This window comes from Chelmon rostratus, chromosome 8, assembly GCF_017976325.1.
Source record: "Chelmon rostratus isolate fCheRos1 chromosome 8, fCheRos1.pri, whole genome shotgun sequence".
NCBI lineage: Eukaryota > Metazoa > Chordata > Actinopteri > Chaetodontiformes > Chaetodontidae > Chelmon > Chelmon rostratus.
Genome location: NC_055665.1, coordinates 14,489,691 through 14,506,023, shown reverse-complemented (window position 1 = coordinate 14,506,023; position 16,333 = coordinate 14,489,691). Strand labels below are relative to the sequence as shown.

General features: G+C 42.4%; 2 protein-coding genes across 3 annotated transcripts; both read right to left on the bottom strand.

Annotated features, from left to right (window-relative positions):
• Positions 1-59: 59 nt before the first annotated feature.
• Positions 60-7,952, bottom strand: znf687a (zinc finger protein 687a). Of its 2 annotated transcripts, none has more exons than XM_041943212.1 (11): positions 7,916-7,952; positions 5,454-7,418; positions 4,372-4,627; positions 4,066-4,277; positions 3,780-3,964; positions 3,511-3,687; positions 3,262-3,424; positions 2,901-3,140; positions 2,694-2,806; positions 2,218-2,320; positions 60-2,128 (listed from the first exon to the last, which is right to left on the bottom strand). In XM_041943212.1, exons 2-11 carry the CDS (start codon positions 7,395-7,397, stop codon positions 1,514-1,516), a joined length of 4,008 nt encoding a protein of 1,335 aa, XP_041799146.1. In that variant the 5' UTR covers positions 7,398-7,418; positions 7,916-7,952; the 3' UTR covers positions 60-1,513. The 2 variants fall into 2 exon arrangements, with proteins under 2 accessions (XP_041799146.1, XP_041799147.1); XM_041943213.1 differs by having other exon boundaries at positions 4,066-4,232.
• Positions 7,953-8,588: 636 nt separating this feature from the next.
• On the bottom strand, positions 8,589-14,899 carry LOC121610551 (26S proteasome non-ATPase regulatory subunit 4-like). Its single transcript, XM_041942723.1, has 10 exons — positions 14,852-14,899; positions 13,631-13,771; positions 13,434-13,548; positions 12,917-13,003; positions 12,015-12,083; positions 11,663-11,878; positions 11,297-11,405; positions 11,029-11,166; positions 9,137-9,192; positions 8,589-9,046 (listed from the first exon to the last, which is right to left on the bottom strand). Exons 1-10 carry the CDS (start codon positions 14,875-14,877, stop codon positions 8,876-8,878), a joined length of 1,128 nt encoding a protein of 375 aa, XP_041798657.1. The 5' UTR covers positions 14,878-14,899; the 3' UTR covers positions 8,589-8,875.
• Between the last annotated feature and the right edge of the window lie 1,434 nt (positions 14,900-16,333).

Sequence of the window (16,333 nt, the reverse complement as noted above, 5' to 3'; positions counted from 1 at the left end):
TTAATAAACTTTCTCAGTTGAAATGATGAAGACAAAAGAACTGAAAATGAGAAAATGTGCCAGTTTCATTAATCTTTTTTTAATAAACATTTTATTAGAAATTGTCAATGCAAAAACAGAAAAAGTTAAACAGAACATTGTGTGTTAAAGCATTGGATTATCTCCTGAGAAAGTAAACACAAGCACAAACAGGTCACTGATGACTACAGCACATTAAAGGTTGTGTGAATATTTGCTCCATCTGGAGATCCTGTGGTTGGAGATATTTCAGTGAACCAGCAGCTTGTGAGACATAAACAGCTAAAACAAAAAAAAAGGTGCCATTAAACATAGAAATTCAATCAAAACACACACACTTCCATCTCTTGCACAGAGAGGGAATAAATCAGTTAATCTGATGTAAATACAGTACATTCCACTTAAAAAAGGTATTATATTTCAGTTTTAAATACAACTTGTGTACACTTCAGATTGTTGCTGACCATTTCCCAAAAAAGTTTATGTTTAGAATGCAATAATATATATTACAATATATCTAGAAATGTGCAGGGACTTCAAAGCCAGTAAACATTTAAAAGATAGGCTCACATTTTTTTTTTTAAAGTCTGTCTTGAAACCGACATACCTCAGCATGCACAGTAATTATTCCTCCTGTCTGTAACAGGATTCCACAGTAATGAACGGAGACAAAATCCTCATCAACAGTCCACAAATTTAGCGGATCTTCCAAATTTTGGAACTTTTTTTCTTTTTACAAAAAATTCTCTCTGTGGTAACATTACTCTATTGCAGCTCAGCAAGGACACACTGTGCATGAAAATACAAAAAGGACATTTAATGGGTTATCAATCGTAAGCAAAGTTCAAGTCTAAATTTGCTAAATGTATAAAAGATAATGGCTGCATGTCAATTTGGGAATCAATGTAAAATGTTGGAAATGTTGAAAATGGCTGGCAATAAGTCAAAAGTATACACACTTAATAGTAACTGAACTAACATATTCTAAACCAATGCGCTGATTCTCTAAAAACATGTAAAAAATAGAAAGGATTTTGCAGAAACACCTGGGTTGCCATTCAAGAAACTCCTCAGTAGGATGAAAACACTGAAATGAAAACATTCCATCGCTGGCCTTCAACAACAGCCATGGTAATCACAGTGGGATCTGGTTCTAGCATTCACAGTTCTCTATTGGCACATTGGGAAGATGTGAATGTGGCCACAGCAGTGAACTAGTCAGACTAACTGTTCACTGAGCGGGAAGTAGCTCTAATCTCATTAGTATCATCACTGAACACAGAAATGTAGCATCAGATCCTGAGTGTCAGAAGTAGAAGGTTAAGGCTGATCTCGACCAGTGAATCACATTTGATTTTTCTATAATCTATTCACATACAAACTCTGTTCTACCAATCTTTGGTTAAATTAGTGCATGGGTGTGACGATAAATAAGGCACTTCTTTTTTCTTTTAAATCACCTGCCGACACTGCTCTTCCGCACATATTTGGCGTCTTAGGTACTTTTTCCTGCGTTCCTTGCGTTGATAAAAGCCATACCGTGAGTTCTGAAGTGCGTGTTCAGATCTGATGCCTTTTCAAACTGTTTGCGGCACACCTTACAGGTGAGTGTGGCCTCCTCTTCCACCCCCTGAGAGGAGGGTGATGCTGGTGCAGAACCATCCAGAGAACTCTTATCATCATGGTTCCTGCTGTTTGCAGGGGAAGGTGCTGGGTGCACGCTGGGGGACTGCTGGCTGTCAGTGAATGCATTTCTCACTTTGTGGGTGATGAAGCGATGGCGCGACAGAGAGGACGTGGATGTGAAGCAGGCGCCGCACTGTAGGCACTGCTGACCGGCGCCCTCCGTGCCTCCTCGCCGGTGCTGGGTGATATGCTCCAGGAATGACACCTGGTCCTCTGTGGTGAAGCCGCAGGGGGCACAGCGGAACCCAGACTCGGGAAGGGTGTAGGGGGCTGGGGCAGAGGAGGAGGACTGTGACTTCTTCACTGGAGTCGCCCCATCTGTGGACACTTCATCCTGCTCAATCTTCACAGCTGCCCTTCGTCTCCGGCGAGCCCCCAAACTGCTGTCCTGTTCCGAGGAACTGTCGGCCTCATCTCCGCCTCCCTGTCGACAGAAGAAGTCTGCTGTTAATGACATTGTGGTAAAAAGTGATTGCTGTTTGGCTTCTTGAAAGAAACAGAACAGTCTCTTACCATCAGTGTGTCCTGGCTTTTTGTGTCCATGCTATGTCTTAACTGAACATGCCTGTCCAACATCGCTCTGCTGCTGAATGTTTTCTTACCCTCACTACAGAACCTACACACAAACACACACACCACTTATATTCACAAATGTACTCCCACTACAACCACGATTCCAAAACAGATGGGAGACTGCATGAAACATAAAAAAAACAAAACAGAATATGATCATCTGCCAATCATTTCTGAATACTTTGTAAGGCTGTTGTCAGTAAACAGTAAAGACAGTTTGTTTGCAGATGATTGCATTCTGTTCTTATTTACCAAATTTTTCGGAATCGGTTTGTATATTCACAAATGTGCCGTTACGATTTTGTGATTGCAGTGAAGGCCTGACAAGGCATCATATTTTTTTCATTTTTAAGTGCCAGCAAAGTCAACTGGTGTGTCATAATGAGAATAAAGGATGCAGAATGTGAGACTCTCACTGGCAGCGAAAGCCACGACTCATGACTTTGTGCTTATCTCTGATGTGACGTCTCAGGCTGGAGGTGGTGGTGAAGGAGCTCTCGCACTTGTTACAGGGAAACTTCTTCAGAGTCTGTAAAACACAAGCACAAAACATTTATTGCTGAATCTAAAGACAAAATGAATTTAGTCAGATGATACAGCAGGGGGCTGGTGGGCTTCCAGACCTTGCCATGCTGCTCAGCCATATGGGTGATGTAGTCTTCCCGGCCTGTGTAACGGGCGTGGCAAGGTGCACACTTCCACCCTGAGGGGGTCTTTATCCTTTCTGTCTTTACTTTGTCTTCTTCATCTCCATCCATCCATTCCTCCCCGTCCGAGCTCTTCAATGTCAAAGAAGGATGTGAACGAGAGGAAGCAGCTGGGGGTGAGGGCAACTCGTGTTTCAACGTGGGAGTCTTATGGTTCTGAGGAACAGAGAGAAGAGAATGAAAAATACAGAAAAAGTAGCATTATAAGACCAATCTTTTAAATTTGTCCAACACCGCCTGAGCTAAAACAGACAAAACTACACAAGGATGCACAAACCTTGAAATGGTCCAGTAGAGAATTCCTCTGAGAAAATAACTTGGTGCATTCAGGGCACTTAAACACATGCACCTTCTGATTGGTTAAATGAGTGTCGAAGTGGATGTGCAGCAGGGGCTTGTTTGTAAAAACTGTGTCACACATGACACATTTATAGATCGACCTGTAAAGGGATAGAAATTGGGTCCATTAATTGAAAGGGAAACATATCATGAGGAAAAGAACGTGAGTGTGTGTGTAGACATATACATGGTCTGTCCTTCAGTCAGCGTCGGATGTTGGGTACTGATGTGGTTTTGTATGCTGGGAGCAGACTTGAAAGCCATGGGGCAGCTGGGGCATTTGTGGAACATATCACAATGAGCCTGCTGAATGTGAAACTTCACAGAGTTCAGTCCTCCAAACACCACCAGGCAACTGGAGCATCTGCAGAGAGAGAACGAACGGGAAACATGGGCGTATGAATATATATAACAAGAGCTCAGCACACTGAACAACCACATGGGCAGATACCACACCTGTATCCAATGCGGCGTGCAAAATGCAAACAGGTCTCGTCCAGGTGTGTTTGAAATAGCGGCTGCTCGGCCGTGCCCCCGCACTCGGGGCAGACGTGTGGTGGGCAGCCTTGGTGGATGCGTTGATGAGCTGCTGCACTGCAGCTGTTGGGCAGGAGCATGGGAGGAGAGCACTCTGTGCATGACTGGAAAACAACAGCAGAAGAATGGAATTAAGCTAGAGTTCATTTTCACGACTCTGGAAAACAAATTTATTGCTCTTTTTCCTCACACTCAGAAGACTCACGGTTGTTTGTGCTGGCTGGATTTCTTGGAAATGCTCAGCCACCCCTTCTTTGCTGCTGAACTGAACTTGACACTCGGGACATTTATTACTGACGTACTGCACTGCTTCTGCCTTCTTCTTGGAAACTGCTTTATGTGACTGGGGTGTTGGGTTTGGAGTGACCTGGCCTAAGAAGGATGAAGAGGATGACAGAAGTGAAGGAGAGAGCCCACCTGAGGAATCAAGGAGGAATATACAAAGAGAAACATATTCACACGCAGGAATGAAAAAAAGCTAAATTTAACAACAGAAACAATGTTCACCAACCAACTGCCACGGGTTCCTGCTGGCCAATCATCTGCTCCACAGGGACGGGTTTCATGACCAGGTGTGAACACTGCATGATCAGACCTCTCTCCTTGTGCTCTCTGGCGTGTAAAAGCAAGCTGCACTTGTTGAAGAAGGCCAACCGCTTGGCGCAGTGATTACAGGTCACCTCAATCCTCAGTGAACGACGGGCATAGTGTCGCACCAAACTCTGCTCCAGAGCAAAGGCATCACCGCACTCCAGACAGCGGTAACCCTGCCAGGGATCAAACATTTTTCTTTTTAGATACTGATACATTTCTATGAAATGAAGCTATGTAATACAATGTTGTGAGCTTTCCATGACATTATGATTAACAAGACCAATGTAAGTCTGGTTGTGCTGGAGAAGGAATTCAGTGTGTCAGAAACACTGTAAAACCCTGATTCCAGAGAAGTTGTGATGCTGCATAAAACATAAATAAAAACAGATATTTAAAAAAATCCACACATTTGATGAAGTCAGACATTAAATATATTGTCTTTGTACTGTTTTCGGTTGAGTATATTCCAAAAAGGATTAGCAAGTTGTTACATTCTGTTTATGTTTTACAGAGTCACAACTTTTTCAAATGAAGGTTGGATGCCACAGTGTGAACATTTTGACATTTTGTTCATGATGCAATATCAGAAGAGTTATACTGCACTCCTCTTCCTACATGTAGAATTTTACATAAATGAAAAACAAGTTATCTTTAAGTTTAGGTAAAGTTGTGCTGCTTGTCATTATTAGACTTAACCTGATATGTAGCATTTTCAAGTTGCTCTGTTTTTCTTGTTTGTGACAGGGGTCCATTTATGCTGTTTACGCAGTTATCTCAGCAACTAACTTACTTTCATTACCGATTTAACTGTTGATTATTTTCTTGATTAACTGATTTGTTGTTTTGTCCCTCAAATGTCATATGTATTACAAAGAAAAACGGCAATCCTCACATCTGGACAGCTGGACACAGTGGATGTTTGGCATTCTGTATGAAAAATTGATCAGCTGGCCGATTCAGTTTCATGTTGTTTCAGCATTACGCACGATGACAGCTTACCTGTGCAGGTAGAGACAGGCCCCACTCTGCAGGAAGTGGTGAGCTCAGATCTGGTTTATAGCTGGGCAGCAGGTTCTTGTTGTTGAGGATCTTGTTGAAAGCTTCTACCAGGTTGGTCTGACTCTTGGATATGATTGCCCCCGTGCTATTAACTATGGAGGCTGGTCTGCTGCTGCTTTGAGGATGGAGGATGGACGGTGTCATCCCGCTGTTGAGACTTTTTGGACCCAGGCTGCGAGGGCTGATCCCACCTGGGCCGACTCTGGGAAAGGAGACAGACACGGAGGGCAGGGCTGCAGTTTTGGTGATGCTAACAGCTGTGGGGGAAACTCTGGGTTTGGTGTCCACTGTGGTTTTGTCTCTGACTGTATGGGCCCCTTCCTGGGACATCGCCATTGCAGGCATCTGAGAATGCTGTGATAACTCCCTCCTGGATTTTGTGTTATGTTGTTCTGAGGAAGGTTTTGAACTATCCACACTCTTGGCAGTGGCTCTTCCACTTCTTTTACGTGTGCCACCACTCACAGTCCTTACGATGCTGCCGGTACGCATTTTGATTTTAACTTTGAGGGGATGCAATGGAGGTGAAACCATCTTTGCAGGTCTAGCAGACACAGGATCCTCAGCACTAGCACCACAGCTCTCCTCATTTAAATTTTCTCCATCTGCAGCCACCTTTTCACTCCACTCCTCAGTGTCTCCTGGCCCGTCCTCTTCTCTGGGCTCACTTTCCATGAGCTCCTCTTGGTGATGGAAGTCCTTGTGGTTCGCTGCTAGACCTGATGTTTGGGCTGAATCAGGGCTGCTGTTTCTCTTGGGGACTACAAGACCTGTCTCACCGGGCGGTGGGCTCTCAGGTGAGTCCCTCTCATCAATCACATGCTCTGGGTATTTATCCTCTCGGACTGATGCAGAGTCAGTACTGACAGAGCGGAGGCAGTCCTGAGGACTGTGTGGCTGGGGAGGTGAGGTGGCAGGTCGCCCCTCTTCCTCAAGTTGGGGTTTAGGTATTGCAGCTGTCAGAGAAGAGAGATGAGGAGGATGCGAAACAAGACAAGACGCAGCTTCAGGAGATCCAAGCAGCTCAGGGACCCGTACTTTTGCTCTGTGTTTAAATTTGGGAGGGGAGGACATTTCAGATTCTGGGCTCTCCTGGATCACCAGTGGACTTCCTAAATCTGGCTCTGAGTCATCGTCATCTGAGTGCATAGCACACTTAAGTCCAGCCTTGATACACCCATTTTGTGGTAAAGGGGATGATGGATTACTGAGGAGAGGAGTCTCCTCCTTTTGTGGGGAGTGAGGAGTAAGGCGAGGACTGACAGAGTGTGGGGAGAGAGGAGTTGAAGAGTTAGGACCGGCACTAGTCGATGACTGGAGGTACAGGAGGGGCTTCAAACTGTTCATGACATCAGTTGTGTGCTGGACTGATCCAGCTTCAACTCCTTCATTGCTGTCACCCTCATTAGCATTAAGTGTGGCCCTCAGTGGTGAACGCTGGGGCCACCGCTGCGTGCTAGACTGTCCCTGATCACTTGGAACACGTCCCTCAAAGCCATTAGCAATCTGGGGATCCACAGGGGCACCAGCGAGCATTTTGGGGCCAAGCTGTGAGGCGAGGTCACCAAACTTGACCTGAACCTGAGAGTTCAAGCCACTGCTTGAGGGATAGTCTGTTTTATCCCTGACAGATTTTTCCTCCTCCTCCTCCTCCTCAAAAGACTCAGATCGCACTGTGTTCTTCACAATAACACTGACCACAGGGGGGTCACTATGTGAGGCCGGAGGACAGGGGAAGCATGAAGGAGATGCACTCTCTCTCTCATCTGTATTAGCCCCCACCTCATCTCGTTCCTCCTCTGGACTTGACTGAATGGCTTCGATGTCAGGGATGTCAAAAGCTGCCAGCAGATCATCAAAGTCTGGGGTCTTCATGTCCCCCATTGCCAGCAGAAGGCTCAAAACCTGTCGGCGTCAGAACAATTCATATAACGTTAACTTGATGACGACACGTTGACACAGCTGAAGTACGTTTGACTGAAATGAAAAAAAAATGTGTCAGCTTGTTTCACATTAGGGTCGACAATGTTTTGTTAAAGCAAAACGAAATAGCTGTTGTTCTGCTCCAGACTTTAATAATGAAAAAGAAACAAGCCTAAAGAAACAAAGGGAAAGGGGCAAACAAAGCTGCTGCTCAACGTGTTTAACTTCACTTGAACTGTCATGTTGCAACAAGTGGGCGCTTCTGCAAACAGCTAGCTAAACTTTAGCATCCAACTGCTAGCTGGCCTTGCTAACGTCAATCGGGCAAATTTTCTAAAGCAACGTCAGTCAAAAGCAATAATTAGCTGGATCAGCGTAGTACTGAGCTAATGTAATCCTAATATACTACCTTTAATGCGTGTTATGTTTGCTCTAGTTGAAGCTAACATTAGCTAACGCTTGTATTAAACTTGAATTACCTGGTGGTTAGCGAAGTTGGTTCCTGACTTTCCTCTCGGGCGCACACGTTTTGCGTCACCAAATCGTGCCACTGTGGTTTCCCAGAAGCCTCGTGAAATGTTCACATTTCCAGTTTCCAGTGTTGTTCACAAAATTAGAGATGTCTCATTCAAAAACACTATGTCAGGATATTCAAAACCTTTTCTAACACGAACTGTATTTCCTCCAGAGATCTTTTAACCGTTTGGACTTTAATTCTGCAAAGACTTATATAATTTTTAAATAGCACACTTGCTGCCTCTGTTCTCATAAACCATGATTTTTGGTTTTACATATTACAGTAACACAAATGTAGAATCTTCTTAATCAATCCAAGTGTACATGAAATGTTTTCTAAGTGTACATGAAATGTTTTCTAATGTTTTCTAAAGTTACACAAAGTAAACACTGATGCTTTTTCTCATTCTCACTTTAACAAAGCTATGAAAACATCTATGTTATAACCCAAAGGTCCTTGTCTACATGTCTATATATCTCTCCCCTAGATTCTCTTCACCTGTAAACAATGTGTCTTGTATACCAGTATTTTTCAATAAAGAGCATCCACTGATAATAATATCCCATTTTAAAATCAAAGTTTAGCCAGGCACTGAGTATGCCATTCCACACCACTTCAAGCATCAGATGAAGTAACACCTTGTATTCTGTAAATTTATTGAGGAAATCTGTCCATGTTATTGAGTAGTTATATTACAAAAGATTCAAAAGTAATCATATCTGCTTGACACAAAAAAACAAATCAGAAAAGGCCTGTAATGTAAAGTTGAAAAAAGCAAAAGTTGCTTACAGTTTACACAGCTACACAAACAAAAAGAAGAACAAAATGGTTCCTTTATGGAGGAACGTTACTGTGAATAACACATGCAGTGCAATTCTCAGGTCTTTTATTTATCATATATTATGTTCCTCTCTTTGGGTGCTCATTTCTTTTTCTCCTCATCCTTCTTGGTGTCGGATTTAGAGCCCGTCTGGGAAGCCAGAGAGCCCATGGCATTACGGATGGCCTCATTGTTGGGGTCGACTCCGGGAAGGTTTTCCAGGACGCTCTGGAGGAACTCTGGATCCTGCATAACATCGTAGTCCTCTTCATCCTGAAAACGGCATGTTGTAACTAATCTTTACCAGGAACTTTTCAATCTGATGAAAATGACAAGTGAGAGCTAATAAAGGCTTGTGCTTACCTTAGCCTTACTGGAGTCCATGTCAGCTCCTGTGTCCATGTCCTCAGCACCAAAGTCTGCAAGAAAAATGGAACACATACACTGTTTGAGTAGGAAAAATGTGGTTGACGGACAATTGTATTCATTTTTTAACCTGCTCTATGTGTCCTTGTTTGTGCTGCTGTGTGACAAACACATGCATTCAACAGTGAATTCCTCCATGTGATTAGAACACATCCCTTCAACTAAGTATTGCAGAATTCGGTGTGTTATTTTAAGTAACTAACAGTGCATTCAGTGGATACAGAACACTGTAAATATGTAGTGTTTTGCTTTAACAACGCCATCAGGCTGTTACCAGAGGTGTCACAGCAAAGTTTGGGTTTATCGCTTATCTAGTTTACAAGGTTTGCATTGGGAAATTCCGGTGAAATTGTGTCTTCGCGGCATAGTTTGAGGCCAGAGACAAACACTGAGCTACAGAGGCAGTATTTCCATGCCTTGGATCACGTACTTGTGGAGATGGAGTCATGCTTTAGTGAGCACAACAACATGCTGGTCACTGCACTTAAAGGGCTTGATTCAGAGGGAGAAAGATTTTTGGATGCAATGGCAAAAAAGCCAATTGTGGATTTGACAAATTCTGCAGTCATAGAATGGCAACGTAAAACAGTACATCCCAAAAATTAATCATATGTGCAATGTTGCACAGTCGCACGAGTCTTCAAAAGCAAGCTTGTGCAGCTTGCCTTTGAAGATGAGCTCACTCAAGAGTTACATAATGAATGGAAAGAAGCTGTGTTGTGACTCCAGCTGTTCTGGTGGTGAGTTCATAAATCTACTTAAGCACCTTGGGAAAATGTGTCTCCTGTACACCATGCTACTTTAGAGTGGTACTGTCTGCACTTTTGTAATTGAGTCTACATTCCTGAACGAGTGCACATATGGTTGTAATTATGCATTCAGGTTCTTGATGTGGCTTAAAAGATGTTGTTTATCCTTTAATTTATGTAGCCTGAGAAGGTGGTCCAATGTATATGTTTATTCATTACAAAGAACTGCTTCTTGCAGTACTGTATTAAATGTAAAATATCTAACAAATTTCCCCTGTGCATCTTAGTTTATAACTTCAGGTTTTGTGGACTTTGTATTATGTGATAAAATATACTATGAGGTGAACAAAATGCCCTCCCGTCAAATTTGACTGGCCGTTCGTTCCTTGTGTTTCGACGCTAACTCTGTAAAAATGGCCTGCAAACTAGTAAAAGCTACTCCTGCCAACTGTTTGCCAACTGTTTCCAAGGTCTCCACCTAGCATAATACATTGCATTAGAGTGCCATACAAACAAAGCAATAACCCCAACATCAGTATCTTCAGGTAATCATTATTCAAATTAGCAGACAGATAGCAGAAGATATTCACTTCTACAACCAATCATACCTACAGTAATAGAAGACAGATGTACTCTTTTTTCTACAAATACAAGTAAAACACATACAGAATATGTCTAAAATGAGGACACAAAAACTGGTTCTTCTGTTTCCACTAATATGCCTTGAACCACCTATCGGCAAAGTAAATAAGTGTGCAAATAATAAATATAAAATAGGCTAATATTACCTAATATGACTGTGACAACTGTGCAATCAGCTGCTGAAATAGAATTTTTAAGACTCTGAATCAGTGAAACTTGAATTTAATGCAGAAAGCCGAAAGTATCAGTCATTTAAGTTTCTGAGCTGATGAAAGCAGAAAGGATTGTTTAGCACACCAGTGTGATGATCTCACTGTAAATTAATTCTGCTGTGCATTTTTATATTGTTGTTGTGATGCATTCTAAGTCTCAGCTTGTATTACAGGTAATCAATTCTCTAGTCATGGAAATTCAGAAAACTCAAAATCCATGTCTAACCTGCTCCTGCTCCCTGCATGGACATCTGCAGAGCATAGGCGATCTGTTCATCCTCCGTCATGCGGCTGAAGTCTGGTAGAGCAGGTGTGGATGAGTCTGTATGGGGAACAGACATCTTCAACAGAGCATCTTCAGACTCTGCAATAGAAAGAAAGACAAATACGCAGTGTGAACACTAATGTTGGGAGCTATAAAGCGTCTACAGAAGGAAGAAGGGCAGAAACTGGCATCAATGATAGCAAATTAAGTTGGTGGACATTTTTCACACCATCTGCAGCAGGGGAGGAAATGCCAGCTTCAGCAGCTGATGCAACAGCGGCTCTGCGAGCTTCATCCTCCTGTCGTTGTCTCTGCTCCTCCATAGACACCCGCAGAGCCTAGAGAAAAGAGGAAGAAAGCAGTCTAATCACGTCAAAATGACAGGCTTGCATTACTCTAAATACGAACACCAGAGCAATTAGCATGATGCCCCAGATTTTTAAAGAATTTTAAAAATTTTAAGGTAGCTGTGACCATAATGGCAAAATGGATGAGAGTGAGAGTATCTAAGATGCAATGGGCAAAAAATGATTACAATTAATTATACAAACTGTACATACTATAGTGAACTACCATCTTTCCTCTGCTCTCTTACCAAGGCCAACTCTGGGTCTGCACTGGGATCCACTCCAAACTCAAAGTCACTGGCACCCAAGCCCAACACTGCACCTCCCTCTCCAGCCAGGATGGGTGAAGACAGCAGGGCATCAGCCAGACTGGGGCCTGGAGGCACTGTGACCAGGTGGGACCCTGCACCCTCTTTGCCATTCAGTGTGTTGATGAAGGCCGTCAGCTTCTCTGTGTTCATCTCCTGTAGGGTTGACAACGAATGAGGGCAATCATGTGGACCAGACAGCAGAATAAAGAGGGCAGGCAAAAATATCCACAATAACACATTAGATTTTCAAGAGGCTGAGTGTGTGCTGCAAGCTTAAATGGGAAAATACCTCCTCTCCAAAGTTAATGACATCCACGTTGACCTTTTCCTTCTTAAGACGCTTTGCCATTTTGACCAGCTACAGGAAAATAAAAACACTTCAGCTGAGACAAACACAACATGTTTTGTAATGGGCTTGACAGATATACTAGTATACTGAAGATATCAGACAATTTTTCCTGTTCCTGTTTAATGCAAAAGCACAACTACGTAAGCAGGATAACAACACTGAGTAAACTTAGAATAGCTCTTTTGACATCAGTCCATATTCCAGACTTGAAGATTTTCTATACTTTACTCAACAATGTTAATCTATAACTTTACCTCTACTGTCTACACATTTCCACTTAAACTCTATAAACTCTCTTTGTATAGCACCTCTCATACAGGAATTGCAGCTCCAAGTGCTTTACAAGACAGAAATCACATGCACCAAGTCAGTGCTTCACAAAGCAAAGACAGAATGGACAGAAAAATGGAAAAAAAAATGAATGTAATATAAGATGAAGAATAAAGCCCACTTGATAATGATAGAATGAAATGAAAGTAAGATAGAATAAGGGTGAAAATAGAAATAAAGACAAGGCATAAAACCACCATAAAAGCAGAGCAGTTAAGATGCACCTTGCCTCTCTGTGGTAACCAAATAACAACACAGCTTTGGTATCGAACAAAATAGTTTCAACATTTTGCTTAGTTTGCACCATAACTTAGAGAGAGAACTTAGGTATAGCTGATTCAACAGGCCACAGTTGTAAATAAACAAAATGTGAATAATCATCATCCCATCCAAAGAAAATCTTATGTTGTTGAAGGTCTCCTCCTGGTCATCAATATCAAAGCCCCAAATCTAGTATTTGCTGGGTCATACATTACCACAAATATCGTGCAAAACACATTGACTTAGTTTACTTCTTTTTCATTGTCCTCCACTGGGCTGCCAACAAAAGCAATAATGCGCATCTTGTGGTTTTTTCCCTGTCTGTGTTTCAGCGCCAACTGCGGAGAGAAAAAAAGCAAATGAAAAAACAAGACCTTTTCAAATGACAAAATGTATTTTGATGACAAAGGGTACAATAGATCTTTTCACTACAGACATTTTGGCATGTCATAGCAGGAAAAGTACAGATTTAATTCATAACATACACTATATGATGGCTATATTACACTTAGGTGTGCCAGTTCCAGTTGGGGTGTTGGCCCATTGTATCACTGGAGATGGGGAGCACTCAAAGTGGGGCTAAACTCAGTAATTTGCCCTTGTGTGGAATAAAGAATTATTTATGTCTACAGCAGTAACTTAAACAGACCTCCCCATCTGTCCTAATGTTCCTAAAGTTTACTTCACAACTCTTTTTCTGCTTTTCGATTGGCTTCCCATAAGAGGAGCAGAAGAAGACTTGCTGTGTTATGAAAGTCACACACTCACATGTGCCACCCTGATGCCAGTGCAAAAGCTGATGTTTCCACGAGGCTGCACAGCATGCAGCTTGGACAGTATCCTGCCCGTGTCTGGAGTCAGTGTGGTCAGCACCTCACAGTTGCTGCACGGGGACATAACATTTATGTTATTATGCTATTTCATTTTAAATGTCAGGACACTAATTCAAACACAGTGCCTCTTACTTTGCCATGGTGATGAGGCCCACGTTGTTTTCAGGGTTGCTACGGGTCTTGGAGTGACAGACAATATTAACTGCATCCTGTTGAGCCTGCAGCCTGGTGGGCAGAAAGTCTCCATTGCGCATGTACTCACTGTTGTCCACACTAAGAAAAAGGAACAGCAGCATTAACTTGATTATTAGGTCTTGCAAAAAAATAAGAAATTAACAGATTGGATAAATATTGGTTGATGCTGGTATAGGCCAATATCTAAACCATGACAACAAAGGGGTGGAAACAATTAGTTCAACAATTAATTAGCAATTAAACAATTACTTGATCAAGAGAATGACTCATCAACAATTTGACAAATTATAAATTACGTATTTATGAAGTGGAAATATCAAACTCATTTCAGCTTCTCAAAAGTGAGGATTCGGTGCTTTATGTTGTTTTATATTGCTGTAAATTTTATATGGTGTATTGGCTGGACAAAACTGGCAATGCTAGTAAGTCACTTCGGGCTATAGGAAAATGTGATAAGCATCTGCTTTCTGATATTTAATTGGGCAAAACAAGTACTGAGACGACTCTTATTCCACATTCATGAACATAGCTGCTGTAGCCACAGTGAAAACAGTAACCTCGTTTCATAGGACACACTACAATCCAATACAATAGCCCTGAAGTACTGCTGCCCATGAAAAACTGTAGTATTTATTACGTACTTTCTCTAAACACTGAAAAACAGCGTCTGTTATATAATAACCAAAGAACATGTTATCTTGGTATATTCGGCATCAACACATCCCAGTGATTTTCATGTTTTGTCAATGACAATATAGGTTTTGGTTTGTTAGCTAGCTAATGCTAACACGTTTAACAAAGCCATTTTCATTCAACTTCAGGCGCAATCTAGACTGTACAGTTTAGTGCCATAAACTAAAGGTAGCAACACTACACTGATTAGCGTTAGTAAACGTACAACTCGTTGAATGACTATAAATGGACTAAAACGCTGTTTGTTAGCTATGTGCTGGAAGCTCCTGTAGGCTAACGTTAGGTTATGGAGTGACTCAGGGAATAGCTCGTTCATCTTCAACCCCAACCAAGACAAGCGAACCCATACGAGCATTTCAGATAAATGACGTGAAAAGACGCACATTTCGTTAATCAAATGATAACGTGCTCTGCATACAGCTAGCCTTTTCAATTTTAACTTTAAACATATTTCTAATTTCTTACCAGACCATAGTACTTTCAAGCACCATCTTGACGTCTGTGGTTTAATACGTCACCGTGATGGTTTATGGGTAATGCATTTTTTTAAAGGAAAAAATGAAAAAAGAAATCACTCCGACTTTTACACAATGCTCTACAAAGTTATGAGGATGATTAATAACTATTAAAGTAGTGGGTCACAATGAGAAAAGTGTGGTTGAATCCATGCTCGTATATAACAACTATAATAACTTTAACTCTTTCCTTTCTTGCTCTTTGGGCTCACACAGACTGAGCTCTGTGTTTTACATCAGTGGCATACAAAAAGGCCAGCGGCTCAAAAGGAAGAAAGTGCACCTCTTTGGGCTGAGTGTTCATTATCACAGAAGTGGTCTGCAAAAACACTGTGTATTCAATGAGAATCATAAGAGATAAGATAAGATAATACTTTATTAATCAGAATAGAGAAATGCTAAATACAAAAATACAAAATAAAAGCTCACTATATATATGTACATTTTATACAAAGGACTATATCAATACCAGTTTGTATTGATAGGTAGAGTACTCAATGACAGTGAAAAAACATAGCATTGGACAAGGTAATTCATGTATGGATAAATCACACATCAGTGCAAAAACAGTCTGAATATGGGCCCAGTGCTTTATTAAGCAACACTGGAGTTCGACACTCTGACAGCTGATGGAATGAAGGACCTGCAGTAGCATTCCTTCTTACAGAGCGGGTGCAGCAGTCTGTGGCTGGAGGAGCTGCTGAGGGTCCCCACTGTGTCATGCAGGGGGTGGGAAGGGTCGTCCAGAAGGCAGTTCAGGACAGAGCCAGCTCTCCTGGACAGAAAGAGACTGAAGAAACTGGTTGGCAGAGCTGGTTCTGTCCTGGACTGCCCTGTGGACACCACTGAGGACGTAGGTGAGAGGAGGATGTTAGCCAAGCTGACATCTACTATTGACAACCCCTCCCACCCCTACATAAAATACTTATAAAAAATACAAAATACATAAATTACTTCTAAATGGGTACTGCCTAATGGTACAGACCCAAATAAAGGACACATGTTCCTGTGAGGTCACAGCGCTATCACATTTGTGCACATGCAGGAAGAACCTCCAGCACATCGTGTGAGCAGCTGAGAAGATTGTCGGTGCTTCTCTCCCCTCCCTCCACGACCTCTACACCTCTCGCCTCACCCGCAAAGCCCTTTGCATTGCGAGAGACCCCACCCACCCGTCACACAGCCTCTTCAGCCTGCTGCCATCAGGGAAGAGACTGCAGAGCCTGCGGGCCAAGACCAGCAGACTGCGGGACAGCTTCGTCCACCAGGCTGTCAGGATGCTGAGCTCTCTCCCTGCTCTGCCCGTCCCCCACACAAACACACAACCTGGACTATAACTCCCTGTTGCCCCCCGCCCTTTACTCTCACACACTCACCCTGGATTCTAAAATGCCCCCACCCCCCACCACACACTCTGGACTCTACAAACAAT

Excerpts from the sequence above, each read along its gene's own strand:
- znf687a (XM_041943212.1), bottom strand. The coding sequence starts at position 7,397 with ATGGGGGACATGAAGACCCCAGACTTTGATGATCTGCTGGCAGCTTTT. Across the intron at positions 4,278-4,371 it reads GCAGGAACCCGTGGCAGTTG|GTGGGCTCTCTCCTTCACTT; the intron begins GTTGGTGAACAT and ends TTGATTCCTCAG. Across the intron at positions 2,807-2,900 it reads TGGCTGAGCAGCATGGCAAG|ACTCTGAAGAAGTTTCCCTG; the intron begins GTCTGGAAGCCC and ends TGTGTTTTACAG.
- LOC121610551 (XM_041942723.1), bottom strand. The coding sequence starts at position 14,877 with ATGGTGCTTGAAAGTACTATGGTCTG. Across the intron at positions 13,772-14,851 it reads CTTGAAAGTACTATGGTCTG|TGTGGACAACAGTGAGTACA; the intron begins GTAAGAAATTAG and ends CCTTTTTCTTAG. Across the intron at positions 9,047-9,136 it reads TGGACTCCAGTAAGGCTAAG|GATGAAGAGGACTACGATGT; the intron begins GTAAGCACAAGC and ends TGCCGTTTTCAG.